The sequence below is a fragment of the Globicephala melas genome, chromosome 9, assembly GCF_963455315.2.
Source record: "Globicephala melas chromosome 9, mGloMel1.2, whole genome shotgun sequence".
Classification (NCBI taxonomy): Eukaryota; Metazoa; Chordata; class Mammalia; order Artiodactyla; family Delphinidae; genus Globicephala; species Globicephala melas.
In genome coordinates, this window is record NC_083322.1 from 28,955,113 (window position 1) to 28,981,236 (window position 26,124).

General features: G+C 36.3%; 1 protein-coding gene across 1 annotated transcript in view; it reads right to left on the minus strand.

Annotated features, from left to right (window-relative positions):
- CPED1 (cadherin like and PC-esterase domain containing 1) overlaps positions 1-26,124 on the minus strand; it is a 301,545-nt gene that overhangs the window by 188,521 nt on the left and 86,900 nt on the right. Inside the window, exons 5-6 of the mRNA XM_030857653.2 lie at positions 20,534-20,666; positions 19,166-19,334 (exon numbers count right to left, since the gene is read on the minus strand). Of these exons, the coding sequence (XP_030713513.2) occupies positions 19,166-19,334; positions 20,534-20,666 (302 nt within the window). The remainder of the gene's footprint in view (positions 1-19,165; positions 19,335-20,533; positions 20,667-26,124) is intronic.

The following is a 26,124-nucleotide window of genomic DNA, read 5'->3' on the forward strand; positions in this document are numbered from 1 at the left end:
CTTCTTTAAAGAATTTTATATGTATTTAGGCAAGTAAATTTTTCTGCTTCGTTTTTGTTCTCTTGATTCTTTTATTTACTTTATCTAATTTTTTTCTCCCAGTCTATTTTCTTGTCCTCAGAAGATATTTAACATTACCACAGGGATGCAAAACTCAGGTGAGCCTTGTTGTCAAAGTCCAAGAATCAAGGCTTATGAAACTTACGAAATTAAATTTGGTAACTCTCTTGGTGCCTTCTTAGAAGTGAAAAAAAAATCAGGAAGATGGCAGGGAGTTTTGCCTTAATTCATGGGTCCATTAACAGAGATTCATCTTAACAAATCCTTATCATATGGAGGGTAGTGAAGGAAGAGATTATAGCTGCTCTGCCTTTGAACATCTTTCTGGCTTAGCTAGCTCATCTGTTGAAGAAATAATGAGAAACTGAAAAATTAAGATGGTGTTCCCTGAGGATGCTTAAACTGCTCTGGAGCACTGCTTACAAGAGTCCTCATTTTTCATGCTCAGTTTTTACTCTAAACCCTTGTTTATTTTATAAACGTCTGATCAGCGAGGTGTACCAGAAATCAGAGCAATAAGTCTGTACGGGATAACAACAGAAAGAGGAAGAGCCTCCATAAACTAATTTATAAGAGCTTCTGTGATGTCCACAGGCCATCCACTCCTAGGCTCCAGTTTGGAGAAATGACACTTGATCTTTTTGCAAATCCTTAACTAGGCATCTTCCTCATCCCGACACAGGCATCCACTAGATGGCGCCAAGGAGAAGGGGGCTTTGAACAGGACAGGTAAAGTGGGGGCGGGGAGCAAAGGAGCAGGCAAATACACACCCTAAACCCCAAACTACCACTGAGGCCTTCCCTCTTCCATCTCTCCAGCATCCTGAATGGATTCACTTACTTCACCTGATTTCACACTGAAGTCCCTGAATATCAGTTAACCTCCATTTTTCTGGATGGATAATTAACACTTGTCCATCAGTTTTCTTGCATTAAAGGAAATAATAACTAGCAAATTTATTCATTAGGGTTAAGTTTCACCTTTATGTTGTCACTACAATGCATATATACAATGTGTCCATATCAGATAATTATATCTGTTCACTATGTTAGTTCAGAAGAGATGACATAATTAACAAAGATGGTATATATAAATTCATTATATTTATCTTCTGTTGCAGAGCCTACTCTAAAATTTATCTGCTGTCGCAGAACCTATTCTAAAATATTTCCCCAAGTTTCAGTTTTTAGCAAGTTACAATTAACAAGATACCTTTAACAAAAATGATAATGATAGACAATCATTCACTGATTAATATTTTTTGAGGGCTTCCCTGGTGGCGCAGTGGTTAAGAATCCACCTGCCAATGCAGGGGACATGGGTTCGAGCCTTGGTCCAGGAAGATCCCACATGCTGCGGAGCAACTAAGCCTGTGCGCCACAACTACTGAGCCTGCGCTCTAGAGCCCGTGAGCCACAACTACTGAAGGCCGTGCGCCTAGAGCCCGCGCTCTGCAACAAGAGAAACCACTGCAATGAAAAGCCTGCACACCACAACGAAGAGTAGCCCCTGCTCAATGCAACTAGAGAAAGCCCGTGTGCAGCAACGAAGACCCAACACAGCCAAAATAAATAAATAAAATAAGTAAATTTTTAAAAATATATATTTTTTGAGTGCCTGGCACACACAGATTTTGCCTGCAGTTCTGAAAGCTTAGGTTCATGGGTTTAAATGATCACTTTTGATCAAGTAAGCATGGCCATGATTAATGAATAATTTTCTTAGGCTAATAATCCAGGTTCAGTATTAAGAATAAATAAATGTACAAAATTACCCGAAAGCCTTTTATGGAACAAAGATGGAAATGAATGAGTGAATAAAATGAATGAATAAAGGAAATTTTTCAACACAAGAGACAAAGTTGCCATGGGCAGCATCAATGCCATCAACAGCATAAAATTATTTTGCATTTATGCACTTTAAAATCCTGGGCAGTTGCAAAATAATCATTCTTTTTCTAGAGCTAACATATACCTGAAATAATATTTAACACCAATATGGGCTCATTAGATAAGTGTTATTTTGCAATTATTATTTAGGTTTTTATTGTAAGTCAGCTCTCATCACATGTTTATTCAATTTTATTCTGGTTATCTATAATTTCTATTTATATAAAATCATACTTTAAAATGAACACCCTGATGCAATTTTTAAATTTAATCCAAGCAAGAGTAGACCAAGTAATACATCAACTCTTTTTACAAACTCCCAGAAGCAGGCTTTTATTCACATTCCTTCTACAGCTGACATAAATCTCCTGGGCCTACAGAAGGGCCAGATGCTCAGTGAAGAAGTCTTTTACAAGGTCTGCTCCATAGTCTGCAGTTTAGATGTAAAATGAAGATCAGGAGAAGAACACTTCCTCAAGTTGAAAAACTATAATGTAACTTTATACCTGCTTCGAAAGACATTACTCATTTTTACCTTGAGAATATATGAGCTATCTCACCTGACATTATGAAAGGCACTGTATCAATATTGACGGCAAATGAGGCTAACTTTATCCCTACAACTGTATCATGGTCCCCAAACTGAATAAGAGACATATGCATCTTTTAAAAGGGGTCCTTGTAAATAACAACATGCCCCTCTTTGCCAAGGTTCACTCTCTCCTCTGTGCACATTTGCTGATTTGCATCGATGTGAGAGGGACCTGTGGGCACTGGAAATGGAAGAATGGTCCCCCAAAGGCCAGTGCAGTGGTGGTAGAGAGCTGGTGATTCAGAGACTGGGCAGCAGCTTGTTTTAACTTTGGTTTCAATTGGAGGTGATTCTCATAGATACTGACGTGAGCAAAGACGGCAATGTCCTGTGTTTTCCCTTTTCCATCAAAGTGGCCCTGCCCAGAAATTCAGATGATGACATCTGCCTATTACGTTTCCTGGAAAGCCACTAGAAGATCATTGCAAAATACAGGGCTGAATTAGAACAGCTAGGGATTAAATATCCTTGGGCAATTTCTTCACATGGTTAAACAATTTTAAATGATCTTTGATTGAATGCCACACAAGCATTTATCAAGAGCTGATTACATTCAAGGAATTATCCTCATGTAACCTCTGAATATCAAATATCAACAAAAGAACGCCTTCAAATATGGAATGGCTGATCAAAATACAAATTCATTTAAGTTATGTCTCAACTAGAGAAAATAAGGCTTTGGATAGGTCTTCCCGCCAGAAGTCACAAATCACTCCAGCAATACATTTTCATCAAAGCAGTCAGCTACGATCACAAGTATACAGAATCTCCAGACATCATAAAGAAGTTATAGACAGGAGAGCTTCCTCTCTGCTGGATAACTTTCCAATGGATGACGGGATAACTTGTGACTTTTTACTCTAAGAACCAAATTTAAATTTCTTGCAGTTAATCTACATGACTTGCATATAAAGACAGCCATGGATGTATTTGACTGAAAGGTATAGTTACAGTGTCTGTGGAAGAGTTCTACCCTTCAATGCATAGGTATAACTGGAGTGTTTTATAATTGAATTGAGAGATTTTTCAGGGAAGAAATGTTTGAATAAAATATTGCTTGCAGTTGAATTTATTATATTCACCAAGAAAATGACATTGCTTAACAGCAAGCAGCAAAAATGGTGGTTTTAAAACTGGATCGAAGGATATAATAATCAAATGTTGCATTTGCTATTAATTTTCTTTCTTCTCCACCTCCCTTTCCCTTTTAAATTTGAACATTCTTTGGAAACATCTAACACTTATATTTTAAATTATTTTTACTGTACAGAAGGGGATTTTAGAAAAGTTTAGTTTATAAAGCTTCTATTTCCATTATTTCTCAAATTTGCATTAATGATGTTTTTCAACTCTCTCCAAAGCTATAGTACATAAAGTATCTCAGCAGCAGACGTAATTGGAAATAAATGAGCTCATAGTTATATCTGTTATTACTTTCATACTCCTTTAGCTGCCAGAATGTTCTATAAATGGCCACCAATAACCAGTTTAGTGGGCTTGCCTCACTGCACAGTGCATAAATCACTACTGATTTAACCGAGTAATTTAGCCTTTGGATTCAGGACTCAGTACAAACACACACACACACACAAATTATGTTTTGTGGAAATTTAAGAACAGTATTTAATAAAACATTGATATCACATGGTTAGTCTTTCAAGTGGGTTTTGGTCCTGTCCTCCACGTTAGAATTGAAAACCATTTCTGTATTTTTTCACTTCTAAAAATATCACACGGTAGCTGTATTTTGGAGAATGGTTAAGTGATTTAACAGATAAGTATAATCTATTTGTTTTAAGTGAAGCTATAAGTACTTCAGTTGGGTAAATAAATAGACCCTTGTTTTCTGAATCTATCTGTAGCATCAAGTACAACTTTGACCTCTAGAAGGAAATAATTGCTCTCTGGCACATGAATCCAGGAAGCTGCACTACCTCCCTTTGAGAGCAGATAACAGTACTGTCCAGAATAATCAGGCAAGATCTTGAAAAGACAAATCCCAAGGAGAGGATGAAAATGACAAGAACTGCAAGCTTTCCCATGCTACAACTGCGGCTCACATCTGTCCTGCAGACATGACAAAGATATGAATAACAAACAAAGCAGTGAACAAAGCATGAAAATCTAAAGGAAACCAAATCACAAAGAGCTTTCTTTTCATATGATTTTCCTTTAGGAAATACGTAAAAACTGTCACACAAAAAAGCATATCATTTCTACCAGTCACTTCTACTGGGGTTGGGGGATGTGGTGCTTAATAAAGAAAAAACAAAACAAAACTTAAAAACAATTACTTGGACTATCTAGGAGCTTCAGTTTCCCATCAAGATGGTGAACTATTATAGGTTAAATGAGATTAATATGAATTTAACTAAAGAACAAATGAAAACTTGTGTGAAAATGATTTTGAAAGATATTTTGAACTGGCTTGGCCAGTGGTGGCAGTGGGCAGGGATTGCTGGAGTTTGAGGAGGTGTTGCCAGAGGTTTCTTTGAGAGGACAGTTTGGAGGAAAGCATTTTTGTTTCCCTCCTGCCTCACCCTGTGGTCCCCTAGGACATTCACTGCCTGCTCCTTTCTTGTTAAGGATGTGAAGCCCACCCCAGGATTCAGGTTGCTGAATGTCCCGCTCAGATGAGGAGGTGATGAGATGTGTGTGATTACATCACATCTGGCATTCACTCCTCTACCCTATTCTCTCTCAAACCCCAAGTTTGATGGATTATAATGAAGGGGAGTGCCTCCTCCCAGGGCTTTTCTATCTAAGAGGTTAGGGAGTGAGACTCTGACCAAGGAAGTCACCTGATACCGTAGTAGCAGAGAGAAGTGATCAAAAGTGGTTTTACAATGCCTGGAACTCATCCTCATACCTCTTTTGGATTTACCTGGCCTTCCCCCAATATGATAATGGTGAGAATAAATAGTATCTGCAGGATAACTTAAGCTCAAAGGACAAAATAGGGGAAAAATGAAAAGTATAGCTGCCTGGAAAGAAAAGCAACAAACTAAATACCATATATCACGCTCCTAAAACTAAAGGACAAGGGGTTCTGTGGCAATGGATAGCACATTGGACTTCTAAAACCAATGGGTTAGGAATTTAAAATAAGCATGATTAATATACTCATACTAGGAATAATGGAAGATAGTAGCAAAATAAAATATTAAAGAAGATCATTAAAAAGAACCAAGAGGAAAAATAGTAAGAAATCAATAGATACAAGTAAAAATGTGCATAGTTCTCAAGTTAAGGGGTATCGGCACATGAAGGAAGGGGTCAAAATCTGGACAACAGAAGAAAGAAAGAAGAAACAGTGAGCAAAAATATTCCAAGAAATAATGGAAACAAATTTCCCAGAATTAAAGAGTAAAGACTTCAGGTCCAAACTGGAAACACAAATAAGAAAAGAAACAAATCCAGGGGGATGTTGTGAACAGTTTAGGGGATGTGAGGGTGATAAATTCCTTGATAAAGTTTGGTTAGGTTTGGTTTTTTAAGAAAACAAAACAAAACAAAACAAAAAGTGATTATTTCAACCAGAAATAAAAATCTACACTGTAGATCTACACTGCAATGTGGGGAAGTAGTGTAGAGAGTAAATGATATTAGTCTTAAGGGGGCAGAGTGGGAGATATTAAAAATTTAAGAACTTAATAGGAGAAAATAAACATGAATGTATGTCTTAAATGAAGGATATCCACTGCATGTTATATTAAGAATGTATAATTTTTAAGCTGACAGAAGAAAATTCAATCTTTACAGTGAAAAGCAGGAAAAGATATTTTAAATAAAGCAAAAAGAATGCATTGAAAAATTTAAAAAATAAGATGGTAGTCACAATCTAGGCACATCAGTTAAAAATCATAAATTAGGGCTTCCCTGGTGGCGCAGTGGTTGAGAGTCCGCCTGCCGATGCAGGGGACGCGGGTTCGTGCCCTGGTCCAGGAAGATCCCACATGCCGCGGAGCGGCTGGGCCCATGAGCCATGGCTGCTGAGCCTGCGCGTCCGGAGCCTGTGCTCCACAACGGGAGAGGCCACGGCAGTGAGAGGCCCAGGTACCGCAAAAAAAAAAAATCATAAATTAAAAACGAAGATTCTCAGATTGGATGAAAACAATCAATTCCAAAACTATATTGACTATTTAAAAATACATTTACTACAAAGACATGTAGAAAGGGTAAAATTAAAAATACATATGGTAAAACAAAAATATGAACTAAAAGAAAACTCACAGCTGACGAAAACAGAAATTAAAGCAGTAGTATCCTAAGACAAAAGAAAGCTAATATATACTGGTTAAAGGAACTATGGAGAAAGAAGTTGTACCCATGATAAATAACAGGTAGCAAAACAATATAACTTCAAAATAGTCAACCCACTGAATGGCAGGGAGAAACAGACCAACAACTGTAGTTGGAGATTTTAACACATTCCACTTAGCAACTATCAGATCAAGAGGAAAACAAATAGGTATCTGCAAAATATGATTAATAAGAGAGCCTTTAACTATTAATATATACAGAATTTCTATACCCATGTAGAGTTTTTCTTTTCAAGCACCCATGGAAGGTTTTTTTTAAATAGAAAGATTATGAATAAACGAAAGCCTGGATAAATTCCAAGACAGCAGTTGCATACAGGATTTGTCCTCTGATAATAATGCAATATATTAGAAATTCATAACAAAAAGATAGCTGAAAAAGAATCCTTTGTTTATAAATGGAATAATATGTTATTAAATACCTTGAGTTAAACAAGGCAATCATAAAGAATATTAAAAAATAATTAGAATTAAATAATTCAAAATTTATGGGACATGACTAAAGCAGGACATAAAAGGAACATATAGCTTTAGCCATTTTTACTAGGAAACAAAAAATGTTAAGCATAAAGGAGGCAAACATTCAAATAAAGAAACGATAAAGAAACAATAGAGCAAACAAACAAAACACTAGAAGCCAAGAAATGACACAAATAAGGGCATAAATCTGTGAAACTGGGAAAAACAACTTCAAAATTATGAAAAAGATTAACAAAATAAAAAACTAGTTTCTTTAAAAAGATTTAACCAACTCTAAAAAAAAAAACTTCTGGCAATTCTAGTCAAAAAATTAAAAAAAACATATCTACAAAGGATAAATTTAAAAAGATGAAATAGCTATAGACACAACAGATAAAAAATCAAAACATTATAATCAACTATACACTAAAGAATTTGAAAATTTGACGAAATTGGTAACCCCCCCAAAATTGTCAAATTGTACAAGAAGAAATTGAGAACTTAAAATCAAAATGTTTTGATTTTTTGTTTTAATAATGTTGAATGTTTTAATAAGTTGAAATATCAATGCTATTTTAAAAAACCTCCAAAACCTCCAAAAAACCTCCAAATCTATTTTTTTCAAGAGACTTGTACCAAATTCCTGAGGGTAAGCTAATTTCTATCTTATATAAGTTGCTCCAAAAAACTGAAAAAAAGTGAAAGTTATCCAGTTTAATTTTATGAAGCTATAATAATCTCAACTGTAAAAACCAAGTATGAGAAATATAAGAAAATATAAGTCCACATCATTTATGATCAAAGGTATAAAAATTGTAAATAAACAAATCCAACAGAGTATTGAAAATAGCACAGACTTATCAAGTAGGTTTTATCTCATTTATGCAAGGAGGTTTTATTAAGAGAAAATCTAGCAATATAATACACATAAACTTGAGGAGGAAAAAAAATCATGATTATCTCAAAATGCAGAAAAAAAGTGTTGGTGAAGTTCAAAATCATTTCATGATGAAGATTTCCAGCAAACTAAAAATAAAAGAGAATTTCCTTGACTTGGTAAAGTTTATAAATCCATATGTCTTAGAGTTATATTGTAAAAAGATTTATAAATGAAATCATATGATGTATTTGTTTCAAAATAAATTAGTGTTAGGGAAAGGGAGTAGAGAGGGTACAGATGAAACAAGACTACCTATAAATTGTAACGGCCGAAATGTAATGATAGATCCATTGTACTTAATTATATTATTCTCACTACTTTGGCACACATTGCAAAGATTACATACCAAAAACCTACAGCGAGCATTTTACTTAACGGAGAAATTTGAGATGTGCCCATCTTAAAAGATGTTCAACTCAAGAACATCCACTATCAGTTCTACTTTTAAAGATTCTTGGCAACATTAGTCAAGGAAAAGGAAAAAAAAAAAAAAAAGAAGAAGAAGGAAGTAGAAAAGAAGATAGCCAAGAATTAAAAGGAAAGAGATTAACATGACCTTATTTGCAGATAAAACACCTAGTAAAACCAATGATATTAATAGTTAAATTATTGGAACAAGTTTATCAAATAGAAATTCCACTTTAAAAATAGTATTTCTTGAAGATGGCAGACTAGAAGAACATGGAATTCACATCTCTGCACAACTAGGGCACCTACCAGGCATCACTGGGGGACTACAGACACCAAAGGGGATGGGAGGAACTGCCAATGACCAGCTTGCAGGAGGTCGGGCCCAAGCTCCTGTGGTGGGAGCTCTGAGTCCAAACCACTGGACTAAGAGAGAACCTCAGACCCCAGGTTAATCGGAGTGAGGCTTCCCAGAGGTCCTAATCTCAGCACCAAGACCTGGCTCTATCCAACTGCCTGAAAGCTCCAGTTTTGGACACCTCAGGCTAAACAACCAGTAAGAGAGGAATATAGACCCACCTATCAAAAAAAAAAAAAAAAGAAATGACAAAAGAATATGTTACAGATGAAGGAGCAAGGTAAAAACCTACAACACCAAATAAATGAAGACGAAATAGGCAAACTACCTGAAAAAGAATTCAGAGTAATGATAGTAAAGATGATCGAAAATCTTGGAAACAGAATGGAGAAAATACAAGAAACATTTAACAAAGATCTAGAAGAACTAAAGAGCAAACAAACAATGATGAACAAAAAAATAACTGAAATTAAAAATACTCTAGAAGGAATCAATAGCAGAATAACTGAGGCAGAAGAACAGATAAGTGACCTGGAAGATAAAATAGTGGAAATAACTGCCAGGGAGCAGAATAAAGAAAAAAGAATGAAAAGAACTGAGGACAGTCTCAGAGACCTCTGGGACAACATCAAATGCACCAACATTAGAATTATAGGGGTCCCAGAAGGAGAAGAGAAAAAGAAAGCATCTGAGAAAATATTTGAAGGGATTATAGTTGAAAGCTTCCCTAACATGGGAAAGGAAATAGCCAATCAAGTCCAGGAAGCGCAGAGTCCCATAGAGGATAAACCCAAAGAGAAACACACCGAGACACATATTAATCAAACTATCAAAAATTAAATTCAAAGAAAAATATTAAAAGCAGCAAGAGAAAAGCAACAAAAAACATAGGACAGAATCCCCATAAGGTTAGCAGCTGATCTTTCACTAGAAATTCTGCAAGCCAGAAGGGAGTGGCAGGACATATTTAAAGTGATGAAAGGGAAAAACCTACAACCAAGATTATTCTCCCCAGCAAGGATCTCATTCAGATTCGACAGAGAAATTAAAACCTTTACAGACAAGCAAAAGCTAAGAGAATTCAGCACTACCAAACGAGCTTTACAACAAATGCTAAAGGAACTTCTCTAGGCAGGAAACACAAGAGAAGGAAAAGACCTACCATAATAAACCCAAAACAATTAAGAAAATGGTAATAAGAACATACATATCAATAACTACCTTACATGTAAATGGATTAAATGCTCCAACCAAAAGACACAAACTGGCTGAATGGATACAAAAACAAGACCCGTATACAGGCTGTGTACAAAGACCCACTTCAGACCTAGGGACACATACACACTGAAAGTGAGGGGATGGAAAAAGATATTCCATTCAAATGGAAATCAAAAGAAAGCTGGAGTAGCAATTCTCATAGCAGACAAAATAGACTTTAAAATAAAGACTATTACAAGACACAAAGAAGGACACTACATAATGATGAAGGGATCAATCCAAGAGGATATAACAATCAAAAATATTTATGCACACGACATAGGAGCACCTCAATACATAAGGCAAATGCTAACAGCCACAGAAGAGGAAATCGACAGTAACGCAATCATAGTAGGGGACTTCAACACCACACTTTCACCAGCAAACAGATCATCCAAAATGAAAATAAATAAGGAAACACAAGCTTTAAATGACACATTAAACAAGATGGACTTAATTGATATTTATAGGACATTCCATCCAAAAACAACAGAATACACTTTCTTCTCAAGTGCTCATGGAACATTCTCCAGGATAGATCATATCTTGGGTCACAAATCAAGCCTTGGTAAATTTAAGAAAACTGAAATCATATCAAGTTTCTTTTCTGACCACAACACTATGAGACTAGATATCAATTACAGGAAAAATTCTGTAAAAAATAAAAACACATGGAGGCTAAACAATATGCTACTAAATAACCAAGAGATCACTGAAGAAATCAAAGAGGAAATTTAAAAATACCTAGAAACAAATGACGATCAAAACACGACAGCCCCAAACCTATGGAATGCAGCAAAAGAAGTTCTAAGAGGGAAGTTTATAGCAATACATGCCTACCTCAAAAAACAAGAAACATTTCAAATAAACAGCCTAAACTTACACCTAAAGCAATTAGAGAAAGAAGAACAAAAATACCCCAAAGTTAGCAGAAGGAAAGAAATCATAAAGAACAGATCAGAAATAAATGAGAAAGAGATGAAGGAAACAATAGCAAAGATCAATAAAACTGAAAGGTTTTATCTTCTTTGAGAAGATCAATAAAACTGAAAGGTTTTATCTTCTTTGAGAAGATAAACAAAATTGATAAACCATTAGCCAGACTCATCAAGAAAAAAAGGAGAAGACTCAAATCAATAGAATTAGAAATGAAAAAGGAGAAGTAACAACTGACCTTGCAGAAATACAAAGGATCATGAGAGATTACTACAGGCAACTATGTGCCAATAAATGGACACCCTGGAAGAAAAGGACAAATTCTTACAAAAGCACAACATCCTGAAACTGAACCAGGAAGAAATAGAAAATATAAACAGACCAATCAAAAACACTGAAAATGAAACTGTTATTAAAAATCTTCCAACAAACAAAAGCCCAGGACCAGATGGCCTCACAGGTGAATTCTATCAAACATTTAGAGAAGAGCTAACACCTATCCTTCACAAACTCTTCCAAAATATAGCAGAGGGAGGAACACTCCCAAACTCATTCTATGAGGCCACCATCACCCTGATACCAAAACCAGACAAAGATGTCACAAAGAAAGAAAACTACAGGCCAATATCACTGATGAACATAGATGCAAAAATCCTCAACAAAATACTAGCAAACAGAATCCAACAGCACATTAAAAGGATCATATACCATGATCAAGTGGGGTCTATCCCAGGAATGCAAGGATTCTTCAATATATGCAAATCAATCAATGTGATACACCATATTAACAAACTGAAGGATAAAAACCATATGATCATCTCAATAGATGCAGAAAAAGCTTTTGACAAAATTCAACACCCATTTATGATAAAAACTCTCCAGAAAGGGCATAGAGGGAACCTACCTCAACATAATAAAGGCCATATATGACAAACGCACAGCCAACATCATTCTCAATGGTGAAAAAGTGAAACCTTTTCCACTAAGATCAGGAACAAGACAAGGTTGCCCACTCTCAGCACTATTATTCAACATAGTTTTGGAAGTTTTAGCCACAGCAATCAGAGAAAAAAAAGAAATAAAAGGAATCCAAATCGGAAAAGAAGAAGTAAAACTGTCACTGTTGCAGATGACATGAGACTATATATAGAGAATCCTAAAGATCCTACCAGAAAACTACTAGAGCTAATCAATGAATTTTGTAAAGTAGCAGGATACAAAATTAATGCACCAAAATCTCTTGCATTCCTCTACACTAATGATGAAAAATCTGAAGGAACATTTATGGAAACACTCTCATTAACCACTGCAACAAAAAGAGTAAACTAGCTAGGAATAAACCTACCTAAGGAGACGAAAGACCCATATGAAATTAAAGATGATATAAACAGATGGAGAGATATACCATGTTCTTGGATTGGAAGAATCAAAATTGTGAAAATGACTATACTACCCAAAGCAATCTACAGATTCAGTGCCTATTCAATCCCTATCAAACTACCAATGGCATTTTTCACAGAATTAGAACATTTCACAGAATTAGAACAAGAAACTTCACAATTTGTATGGACATACATAAGACCCCGAAGAGCCAAAGCACTCTTGAGAAAGAAAAACAGAGCTGGAGGAATCAGGCTCCCTGACTTTACTTTATACTACAAAGGTACAGTAATCAAGACAGTATGGTACCGGCACAAAAACAGAAATATAGATCAATGGAACAGCATAGAAAGCCCAGAGATAAACCTATGCACATATGGTCACCTTATCTTTGATAGGGGAGGCAAGAATATACGATGGAGAAAAGACAGCCTCTTCAATAAGTGGTGCTGGGAAAACTGGACAGCTACATGTAAAAGAATGAACTTAGAACACTCCCTAACACCTTACACAAAAATAAACTAAAAATGGATTAGAGACCTAAATGTAAGACCTAATGTAAGACCTAATGTAACTATATAGATCTAATGTAACTATAGGTTACATTAAGACCTAATGTAACTATAGAGACCTAAATGTAACTATAAAACTCTTACAGGAAAACATAGGCAGAACACTCTATGGCATAAATCACAGCAAGATCCTTTTTGACCCACCTCCTAGAGAAAGGGAAATAAAAACAAAAATAAACAAATGGAATCTAATGAAACTTAAAAGCTTTTGCACAGCAAAGAAAACCATAAACAGGATGAAAAGATAACCCTCAGAATGGGAGAAAACATTTGCAAACAAAGCAACTGACAAAAGATTAATCTCCAAAATATACAAGCAACTCATGCAGCTCAATATCAAAAAAACAAACAACCCAGTCCAAAAAATGGGCAGAAGACCTAAATGGACATTTCTCCAAGGAAGATACACAAATTGCCAACAAACACATGAAAGGATGCTCAGCACCACTAATCATTAGAGACATGCAAATCAAAACTACAATGAGGTACCACCTCACACCAGTCAGAATGGACATCATCAAAAAATCTAGAAACAATAAATGCCCGAGAGGGTGTGGAGTAAAGGGAACACTCTTGCACTGTTGGTAGGAATCTAAATTGATACAGTATCAATGTAAATTGATACTGTTCTCACTATGGAGAACAGTATGGAGGTTCCTTAAAAAACTAAAAATAGAACTACCACATGACCCAGCAATCCCACTACTGGGCATATACCCTGAGAAAACCATAATTCAAAAAGAGTCATACCAGAATGTTCATTGCAGCACTATTTACAGTAGCCAGGACATGGAAGCAACCTAAGTGTCCATTGACAGATGAATGGATAAAGAAGATGTGGCACATATATACAATGGAATATTACTCAACCATAAAAAGAAATGAAATTGAGTTATTTGTAGTGAGCTGGATGGACCTAGAGTCTGTCATACAGAGTGAAGTAAGTCAGAAAGAGAAAAACAAATACCGTATGCTAACACATATATATGGAATCTAAAAAAGAAAATGGTTCTGATGAACCTAGGGGGAGGACAGGAATAAAGATGCAGAGGTAGAGAATGGACTTGAGGACATGGGGAAGGGGAAGGGTAAGCTGGGATGAAGTGAGAGAGTAGCAGTGCCATATATACACTAGCAAATGTAAAATAGATAGCTAGTGGGAAGCAGCCGCATAGCACAGGGAGATCAGCTCGGTGCTATGTGACCAACTAGAGGGGTGGGATAGGGAGGTTGGGAGGGAGACACAAGAGGGAGGGGATATGGGGATATATGTATAACTGATTCACTTTGTCATACAGCAGAAACTAACACACCACTGTAAAGTAATTATACTCCAATAAAGATGTTAAAAAATAAATAAGTAAATAACAATATCAAAAAATACTCCCAGGAATCTTGAAATAAACTTAAGCAAAACCATATAAGATCTCTGTGGAGGAATAAAAATTAAACTCTAATAAAGGACAAATAAAATGACCTGAATAAATGGAGAGACAATATTATGAATAATCAACTCTTCAAAAATTAAGCTAAAAATTCAATATTATATTGAAATTCAGTAGGATTTTTTTTTGAATTTTATTTATTTTTTTAAACAGCAGGTTCTTATCAGTTATCTATTTTATACATATTAGTGTATATGTATCAATCCCAATCTCCCAATTCATTCCATCACCACCACCACCACCCCCGCCACTTTCCCCCCTTGGTGTGCATACATTTGTTCTCTACATCTGTGTCTCTATTTCTGCCCAGCAAACCAGTTCATCTGTACCATTTTTCTAGGTTCCACATACATGCTTTAATATACAATATTTGTTTTTCTCTTTATGACTTAGTTCACTCTGTATGACAGTCTCTAGATCCATCCACGTCTCTACAGATGACCCAATTTCATTCCTTTTTATGGCTGAGTAATATTCCATTGCATATATGTACCACATCTTCTTTATACATTCATCTGTTGATGGGCATTTAGGTTGCTTCCATGACCTGGCTATTGTAAATAGTGCTGCAATGAACATTGGGGTGCATGTGTCTTTTTTGCATTATGGTTTTCTCTGGGTATATGCCTGGTAGTGGGATTGCTGGATCGTATGGTAATTCTATATTTAGTGTGGTTTTTTTTTTTTTTTTTTTTTTTTTGGCGGTACGCGGGCCTCTCACTGTGTAGCCTCTCCCGTTGCAGAGCACAGGCTCCGGACACGCAGGCTCAGCGGCCATGGCTCACAGGCCCAGCCACTCTGCGGCATGTGGGGTCCTCCCAGACCAGGGCATGAACCCGTGTCCCCTGCATCGGCAGGCAGACTCTCAACCACTGCGCCCCCAGGGAAGCCCCTATGTTTAGTTTTTTAAGGAACCTCCACACTGTTCTCCATAGTGACTGTATCAATTTACATTCCCACCAACAGTGCAAGAGGGCTCCCTTTTCTCCACACCCTCTCCAGCATTTGTTGTTTGTAGATTTTCTGATGATGCCCATTCTAACTGGTGTGAGGTGATACCTCATTGTAGTTTTGATTTGCATTTCTCTAATGATTAGTGATGTTGAGCAGCCTTTCATGTGTCTCTTGGCCATCTGTATGCCTTCTTTGGAGAAATGTCTATTTAGGTCTCCTGCCCATTTTTTGATTGGGTTTTTGTTTTTTTTTAACATTGAGCTGCATGAGCTGTTCATATATTTTGAAGATTAATCCTTTGTCCGTTGATTCATTTGCAAATATTTTCTCCCATTCTGAGGGTTGTCTTTTCGTCTTGTTTGTAGTTTTCTTTGCTTTGCAAAACTTTTTAAGTTTCATTAGGTCCCATTTGTTTATTTTTGTTTTTATTTCCATTACTCTAGGAGGTGGATCCAGTACGAGTTTAAAAGTATAATTGATATTCTAAAATGTTTATGAGGAAATAAACGCCCACCACATAGTTATAACAATCTTGAAAAGAAGAAGTAGACAAGAGGTACCTCCCGTGTCAGGCATGAAGACATACTTATACTGCCAAAATAATAAAAAAGAGTGCCGTGGGCCAACTGGAACCGAACAGAGACATCAGAGACGGCTCCATATACATATGGAAACTTATACAACAAAAGTGATGTCAGATTCATAGGAAATGATGAGTTTTTAGCCCGTGAGAATGGAATATTTAGGAAAAAAGAAAAAAACTGGATCAGAGGTGATCTCTAGTTGAATTAAATATTTACATGTCCAGGGAAAATTATAAAGGTAATAGAAAAAAATGGAGAAGCACACCTTTGTGACTTAGAGATAAGAAAGGATTTCTGAAACTAAATCCCCAAAGAGGAAGCCTATGGAAAAATTAATTTGATTAATGAATTGAAGATTTCTAATCAAAAAATAACACTGTGATAAAGTTAACAGAGAGAGGGCAAATTGAGCTATTTGCAAGATCGAGATAACACTTTTCACCTGTCACAGCTGGAAACAGTCAAATGTTGGCCTATGCGGGGGTATGGAAATTGACACAGGCATTTTGGAGGGCGAGCTGACATTATTTAATTCTATCAAATGAACCTATGTATTATGCCCCAGCCATCCCAGTTCTGGGTATACACTCTTCAGAAAATCATATGCAGGTTCATAAAGAGTCAGATACAAGGATTTGTGCATTTGAAGTACTGTTTGCTTTAGCCAAGAGCTGGAGCAATCCAGATGTCTATCACTGGAGCAGTGGGGAGGTAAACTATAAGGGAAAACACATCACTAATACTGCAAATCAGTGAAAAAGTAACAGAAGATATACACATAGCAACGTGGAAGGTTTCTTCCTAAAAATACGTAGTGCTGCATTTTAAAAAATAGTCAGAGGGACTTTCTTGGCGGTCCAGTTGTTAAGACTCCACGCTTCCACTGCAGGGGGCGGGGCATGGGTTTGATCCCTGGTCGGGGAACTAAGATCCCACATGCCGCATGGCCCAATATATATATATATATATATATATATATATAGTAAAAGATAAAGGAAAAAATATCTAATATAATACAGTTTATACGCTAAAGATACTTGCATGTATAACAAAATAAAAATGCTTATTTTACAAGAATATGCACAAAAAACACACACATTAAATCATTATAATGATGGCCTTTGAGAGGAAGGATAATTAAGTGGGAAACGGTGATAAAATGTATTAAATGAAACAGATAAAACAAGAGAGGAGGCTTGCACACACAGATGTTGCAAGTTCCACAAGGACAGGGATTTGGGTCTCTGCTCAACGAACATTTGTCGAATACATGAATGTGACATGAATAGAGGATTATGATTCTTGTATCTCTCTATATCTGATTTCTAATTTTTGGTTGAATCATATGAAACTGTAATTTTTTGTAGGTCAAAACTGGCCAAGTTAGCAATTGCATACAATTCAACTTAATAGAAGAAGGCAACTGGGGAATAATTAAAGGTTCTTAGGGAAATATAAACAGCCACTGTGCAGACTTGTGGGAGATAACATGAAAGACAAATCAAATTAGATTCCACTTTTTCCTGATCAAAAACCACTTAATACTGATACAATTGAGATGAGATGATTGTCTTTAAAATAAACCACCCTTAAGACCTAAGTCATCAACATCATTTCCTTAAAATATCAGTTACCTACTTTACTAAGTAATGTAACATCTGCATCTTTTGTCATGCTTAGCTATTTTTTAATCGACAATTTTTAAACATACCATTTAAAAATTTTTCACTGTTGGAAGATTTTCCAAAACTTAAAGTGCAGTTTATGTAAGAAAAATTCTGAAAAGTATCAAGTACAGTCACTTTTAAATCTCTCAAAACTATAAAAGGCACTTGTGCCTTCTTTTTTTTAAAATACCATTTTTTTATGATTAAAATACAAAAACCTGTACATATTTAATGCATACAATTTGATGAGTTTAGAGATAAGTATACACCCATGAAACCATCACTACAATCAAGTCATAAACGTATCTATCCCCTTCAAAAGTTTCCACCCACCCTATTTATTTATTTATTTAGTGATAAGAACATAAAATCTATCCTCTTAGCAAATCTCAGTATTATTAACTATAGGCGCTATACTGTAAGTCGATCTCCAGGACTTATTCATCGAGCATAACTGAAACTTTAGACCCTTAGACTAACACCTCCCTATTTCCCTCTTTCCCCAGCCCCTGGTAACTACCATTCTATTCTCTGCTTCTTTGAGTTTGACTAGTTTAGATTCCTTCTATAAAAGGGATCGGGTAGTATTTGTTCTTTGAAGGCATCTTTGATCTTACAGAAATAATTGTTCAGAAAACAGATAAGAGGAAGTGGGAAGAAACTGAAAGAATGCACGTGTGCATTTCCCCTTAACTACACTCTGAAAAATTATTTCTGTAAAATCAGAAACTCCTTAAAATGTATCAAGTATATTCTCACTAGACCTTATTTTCGAATGAGCTAACCTGAATTACCTCTTATAACTAAACTTTTTGGAGGTTATTATTAAGTTCTACCTTGAAAACTTTCTCATCATGCTTTATGTCATGGCTACTGTGTCAGGCACCCTTGAGAGCGTTGTTTTTTGCTCAGCAAGTATTCCATATTGAATGGTGAAATGAAACAGGCATTATGCTTCCTAAAAATGAAGCAAAAAGCATAAGGGCAAAATTGTATTTTCCTTTGTTGCACTGACTACATTTTTCTTGAATGAGTGGAAAGTCAAGAAAAACAGACCACAGCTGAGAACTAGTTCTACAATGGGTCAAAGAACTGAACTAAAAAGATGAATTGAGAGAAAAAGAAGATGTAGCCTTTGTGATCCCTAGTGAATTAAGCTGTTTCCAGTTCATTTTTCAACCTGCACCTATTAAATGAAAATCTCTGCTTGCAGCAATAAAACGATACAATCTTTGCTCCTTGGGATTTGATAATCATAAAGGTCGGAGAAAGGCAGCCCAACTCACTTTACTTATCTCCAGTATACTTTGTGGGAAATAACTGCAACAATGGAAATTTTACCTTGACAGTGAAGCGTTTTTTCTTTGGTGGATTCCAAACCGTGCCAGTCGAATGAATGAATGCACGCAGAGGAGTTAAGGATGTCACCAGCACATACGCTTTAAGAATTACGGATAAATCTTTGGCTCTCAAGAGTGTTTCTTGTGGAGCTAGGACTGTGGTTTGATTCCTAAAAAATTAAAAATATAATTAAAGCTCCATAATTTGGGGTATGTAATTTATAAATTGCCTCAGAGCTTTGTACACCCCATCTCTCTCTCACTGGACCCCAGCTTTCAGTGTATGGGTTGCCTTAAACGATGTCTAAAATTGTACCTAAAATGAGGCTTAAAGATCTAAAAAATTTAAATTAGTCACATCTGGTACCATCCCAACAAAAGTGATACATATAAAAGTTTAGGATACCCCTGAAATTTTCCGGTTCTGCCCTCTCCTACCTTTGCTCTATCTTATCCTCCACAAGAAAAGATACTGTTTCTCAATAGTGGACAGGCAGGTCACCAAAAATATGCCAAAATACTTTCCCCACTAATGTGATTCTACCTAATAACCTGCACCACAGATAAATAAGGGTTAATTTAAGGGATGAAGTATTAGGAAACACTTCATTCAGTCTAAAAAAGGAAAAATAACACTAGTTAAATATTTTGTGATAAAACAAACATAATTTCATTATAAATGATACCAAAATGTATAACTATTTTCTTTTCTGCATCATATTTCTATATTTCAAATATCTAAGTTTGATCAATGAAAAGAGTGTGCTGTTTCATCTTCTGAAGTCTAGGTAAGCAGAAATGCATATGATTCTTCAATAAAAACTATTAACTGTGGAATACTACCTAATAATTATAAAATTACATGGGGCAAACTATTTTGTGTGTTGGATAAGATAATTAAAATCTCTTAATTTTTCACTATAATTTATCTACATGACAAAATCCTTTCCCTGAAGGTAACTTTAATAACTTGGTACCCTACAGTTGCTTTCTCAGAGCCATAAAAAAATAATAAAAAAAAAAATCATTCAGCCATACTCGTAGACTAAGGCATGTTATTTGAGTATAAAATGGAAGTTAAAATTTTAGTTTCACATGGCCAAGGTTTTAAATTCAATTTCCATTAATGTAACTTCCTGGATAAGAGTCCTATTTACCCAAATGTTTATTCTATGGCAAGAGAGATTTGAATTAGTGTAGCAGAAAATCGATGGTGGCATTATTTATTAAGAAGAGATAGCCTAAAATTTATATAACAGAACCTAATAATTCAAACACGTAAAACCCCCAGATGTGTTTGGTGCTTTTCTCTTATTAGCTATCTCTTAAAATGCACGCTTGACATAACAATTCAAGATGATTAGCTTACAGCTGTTCACGTCTCCAGTCCCCTGGTTTCCACAAATATGACTTCACTGTTTTTAAAAGGTGACTTGAATTACTCAGCTTTAATTGTATGCTCTGATCCAGACACACTGAGGGGCTCACCGGAAGTTGCAATTCTGAAAAGATTCAACAGAGCAAAAAACAGTCATTCTATTGTTTCCTTTTGGAATGGCTTCCATAATAGAGTCTGCTATGTTAAACTGGTTCCAAGGGAAATAGGCCTCAAATTTTCTCCCCATTCTAATCAAGGTTCAATCCCTCAAGCATGAAGGCATGTTTAGAGGGGCATTTGCTTTGTAGTATGTTATCTTACCACAGACTAGAAAAACAATTATAATAACTGATTTCAAAATTTTTTCTCAGAAGGTGAAGTAGATTTGATGTCTCCTTCTGTCCCACACCAAGAGGGTCTTTCTTCCATACAGCTAGGAGATGCTCTCTCGATTAGGGGATGGTGGCTGCAGGAGTTGACTTCTGTTTGCGATGAGAATTTTATATAGATAACTTGAGTTGATTTCCTGACAATACAGTCCTTCACGTGCTAGAGTTTGTCATGCTTCATGACCTTGGTAACCTCAACCAGAGTGCTTCATTATTTTGTAAAATATTATTTAGTGGGTTTTTGAAGTGTGTAAAAGTAAAGACCAACAATAATGACTTATTTCCGAACACTCGTATTGATACTTTTAAAAAATAGGTGTATGTACAAGGTTAGAAAAATCAAAGTGTAATCATTGCATAAAGTTTCCACCAACTAACCATCAATCAACTGCTTACTTACTGAGCACTCAGTAAATGCAAGCCATAAATGCCCTCCTTTCTGTTCTTTTTCAGTGGAAGTGTCAAAGTCATGCAATTCTACAAAAACAATTTTCCCCATGGACTCCTCTATGTTTTGACCATGACAACGTAAAAACCTTGAATTCTGCTCATTTTCCTTGGTAATAAAAGCTATGTCTAGACTCCTACTTCAATTTCTTGCCCCTATGATTTCACTGCAATGATCAAGCAGCATGAAAGATTGTTTTATTACTTTATGGCAACTTAATTTTGCTTTGCTGTTTTTCTACATGAATTTTCCAGGGGAAAAGAAAAGGAAAAGAAAAAATACTTGGCTACTTCAGCAAGCCCAAAGATGAATAATTTGGTATAAATTAATGAGCATCATTAATAACAATTTGAAACACAACCTCCCACAAACATTAGTACCTAGAGTGCAACAAATATGATAATAGAATAGCTGTCTAAGCCCACTCACTGCAAAAATAAGTTAATCACTTTATTAATATTAAACTTTTTCTCAGGAACATTTTCTGGAGTAAACCATGAAATGTTATTGATATCATTTACATCAGAATAATAAATGACTTACTAGAAATTTGTAACAGTGATTCCAAATTCTTTTTTAAGTATATTCAAGTCAATCTCAATTTAAATGTAAGACACAAACACTGTGACTCATTGAGCCTATTTTAAGTGAAAACACGCATGAACATAGCTCTTCTTTAATGGCACCTTCACGGACCAACTCTGTTTTCAATTTTCACCCTATATTTTTTGTATAATAAACGGTACATGGTATCACCTTCAATTTCCTTCTCTACTTCTATAGTATTTACAAATAAACGTATTATATGTGAACCAGTACATATTTAAAATAACAATATTTTCATAATATCTGACTCCAAGAGTGAGACAAATATAGAACATTCAGAGACTAGAGACAATTGCCAAAATGAAATCTACTGAGGGCCAGAGATCCCAATGCCAGAAATAGGTCAAAAACATGGAAATATGTCAGAAAAGATTTTTGGTTATGACACAGAGCAAACATGTTCCTACGGAACCATTTTGTCCTCAGGTTCTTTCCCTTCAATTGACCAGTGATATGACTGGAGTCTGCGGATGTCAGTTTCAGCTGAGCGACACAGGAATCTACTCCTCATAGACGAGGGCACCAAGGGCAAGTCAGAAGCCAAGCACAGCCTGACAAGAGTTTCTGAATTGGTGCTTCAGTTTCACCTTGAGCTGGGTAAGCCCATCAGTAGCCAGGTACGTTTGGCCTATTTTGTATCTTGTAAATGACTAAAGAATTAACCAACTAACTGAGCCAAGGGAGGGAAGGGTCTTCATATCTGAAGTGTTAAATAACTGTTGGTCTTTAAAGATGTTAATAAGGTGATTAAAATCTTGAATTTTTCCCCCCTAAACTCTCTACTCTGGGTAGAATTTAGGCCGGGACATTAAATTCAAATAAATATTTTCTATAAGAATATTCTTCATATTTTCTTCATACATCTCGCATCTTTTGTACTGCCAAGTTACTTTTAGCATATGTGTTCATATGTGTATACATATGCATATATATAAATTACCTAATTTATATATAATTTATTTAATATATTATATAAACATATTTATATTACATACATATATTATTTTCCAGAGATTTAACACACTCTAACTCAAGCTACAGAGTTTTTTGTTTTTGGGGGTTTTTTAAATTTTATTTTATTTATTTTTTTATACAGCAAGCTCTTATTAGTTATCCATTTTATACATATTAGTGTAAATATGTCAATCCCAATCTTCCAATTCATCACACCACCACCCCTTGACATCAGCATTTTACCTCAGTTAACACCACTTGTTTGCATGTCCTTGCAATCCCAGACTGCACTTCCGGGTCTAAGCTGCTACTTAGCTGCCTTAAAATAGGTGGGTGGTGGATAATGTCATTCATATCTTGCTATTTCTTACAAAACACACTAAACGTCTTAGGGAAGATAATTCTCTGGTATCCAATAATATCTCAGTCATTTTCAATAAATTAGGGATGTGCAGTCATTGCTTTAAAAAATTCTGTGAGCTGTGGCCTCACTCAGGGGTTCAAAGTCATGAGTTAACAATCAAGCTCTCTGCTAGAGTTTGACTCTGTAGACCCAGCCAATGGAAGCTGAATCAAAAGCCTGGATTGTAAGTAGTGGAAAAAATTCAAGCTAGTTTTAAGTCAAAAGGGGAAAAGGCTAAGTAACAGTGAAAAATTATCAAAGTAGAGGTTTTCTGCTCCTTTGGTCCTCTTTTCCTCTCTAAGAAAGAATGATACATGCTTATATGGGAACCAAATCTTTGCAATGTTGTTTGAAGTATGGGAAAAAATAAATTTATTTTTAAATCTATATAAATGAGTTAGAGAGGAAAGTGGACAAAGAGACCATTGAGGAGAGCGGATGTGCAGGATGGTGTTTTGGTGAGCTGGGGGGGTTGCCTAGGGGAAAAAGAGGGTTGTAAAAGTAGAATTTAGCGGAAATTTCATTGTGTGTTGAATAAGGCTAATTGCCCCTTGGCTGCCATATTGTCCCCAACTCTACTCTCAAAAACAAAGAAACAAAAAAACTATTAAAAAATTTAAACTACTCCTCAAGGCTTATTTACCAGTAAGTCATGCTGTTATTGGAGGGGGCGTTTTAATTAATTTATTTGTTTGCTTAACACAACCTAATGCTCAGCATTCTCTCGGAGGGGCCTTTTTTTGTGTGTGGTACGCGGGCCTCTCACTGTTGTGGCCTCTCCCGTTGCGGAGCACAGGCTCCGGACGCGCAGGCTCAGCGGCCATGGCTCACGGGCCCAGCCGCTCCACGGCATGTGGGATCTTCCTGGACCGGGGCACGAACCCGTGTCCCCTGCATCGGCAGGCGGACTCTCAACCACTGCGCCACCAGGGAAGCCCTCGGAGGGGACATTTTTGCCTAAGCTCCCTGCCACACCTGGCTCAATCCCCTGGGGCCAAGGTCAGGTCCCTTGGGCCACTTGGCTGCCGGGGCGTATAGCTATGAGGAAGAGGCAGGGCGAGAGGGGGTGATACAGACACAGGCAGGTGAGCAAAATCTGATTTAGAGAAAAGTACATTAAGTTTCTGTTATAAGGGCTGTGCATTCAATTTCATGGATCTAGAGTGAAAAGTGACAACGGTTCATGGCCGCCATTATCCACGGAATGATTTGCGATTCACGTTTTCAGCTCGCTGCCTCACAACTACTCACCTGGCCTCCAACTCACCACTACAGCTGATTTCTCTGAGAATGTTGCTCCTTACTCAGCATTTTCTTCGGTCCCCCAAATCTGGCTTTTATTTACCAAATCACTTAAACCATTCACAGAATCCATTAGTCCCAGGGGCTTGAGGTGACATTAGGGCACAACTGGAAATTTTCCAAATTGACATGAGTCAATTGGATTTTGGGTTGTTTTTCGGTTTTGCTTCCCTCATGATCTATATTCTACATAATTAAGGGCTTTTCACCCACGAATGGCTTAAACCGTTGTTTCAATGGCTTACAAACAGCAAAATACCCTATTAAAATCTGTCCAAAAGGTAAAATTTCTCTTAATTAAAAGCTCAGAGTACACCTGGCACATTGTTTGATTTGCTCGTGGCACAGCCCGTGTAGATTTACCAATAAATCACGTAACTGGAAAATTTTAAATATCACTTTGCCGGTGGTATCTTTGCTTTTCGTAGTCCTCTTTGAATATAGTTTAAAGTTCGGTCTCTTAAATGACACAAGCTCTTCTAAAATTGGCTGCTGAATAACCTACACAGGACTGAGAGAAGGAATCTAGAAACAGAAACATTACAAAATACTGAACCGAAAAGATAAATTAGGCATGATCAGTTTACTTAACCACGTAATCTTTCTCTTTTTCTTCTTAATTCTGTATTTAGATACAAAGTAAACATTCCCGCTTCTGCAATATTTGGAACACAAGAATATAAATAGCTATGGCTTTATATTTGAAGGATAAATGCAGTCCTATTTCCATATGCTCAACAGAAATATTTCAGGTCCAGTCGTGACATTGTTAGAACTCAATGACATTAAACACGACCATCCCAACCCCCTAAACTAAGAAAAGACAAGACACCTACTTTTTGTTGCTGTTCTTTGAAACCCTGTGGTCAATGAATGATGGCAAGAATGCTGTCTGGTTATTATTTACCAGTGTGATGGAGTTTTAGTGTGACACCAATCCGTGTCCAGCTAGGAGTTCACTATGTCTGGCTCTGACTGGAAGAACTGTGGGTAAAGCCTAATAGTAAGGAATCTGTCCTAGAGAAAAAAGAGTGGATGGAAGAGAAGTCCAAGGATAACAGGACAACATGAAAGAGAAGGGGAGCTTTTAGTATGTTGCTCCTATATTCCACAGGCCTTACTGCCACTCCAGGTTTTAGGTCAGAAGCTAAAATAATACTGAAAGAATGTTTTTTTTAGTGAGAGTGTAACATTACATACAATAGAAAAAAAATAACGTAAAGAAAGATTTTGACTATTGATTTTTTACTACTGAACCAATTTAGTGTTGACTTATTCAGGCTTCTGAGAATACCCGTAGACTTCCAGCCAATGGACAAGACAGTGACTGGTACATGGGACATGGCACCAACAGTTTCAGCAGCAGCCAGAGGAGAAGCAGGCACAGCATGAACCTCAGGATCCCTTACACTGGGCATGGGACAGCACAGACAATGGCAGGTGCAGCAGCAGCCTCTGCCATGGGGCACTCCAGTGGCAG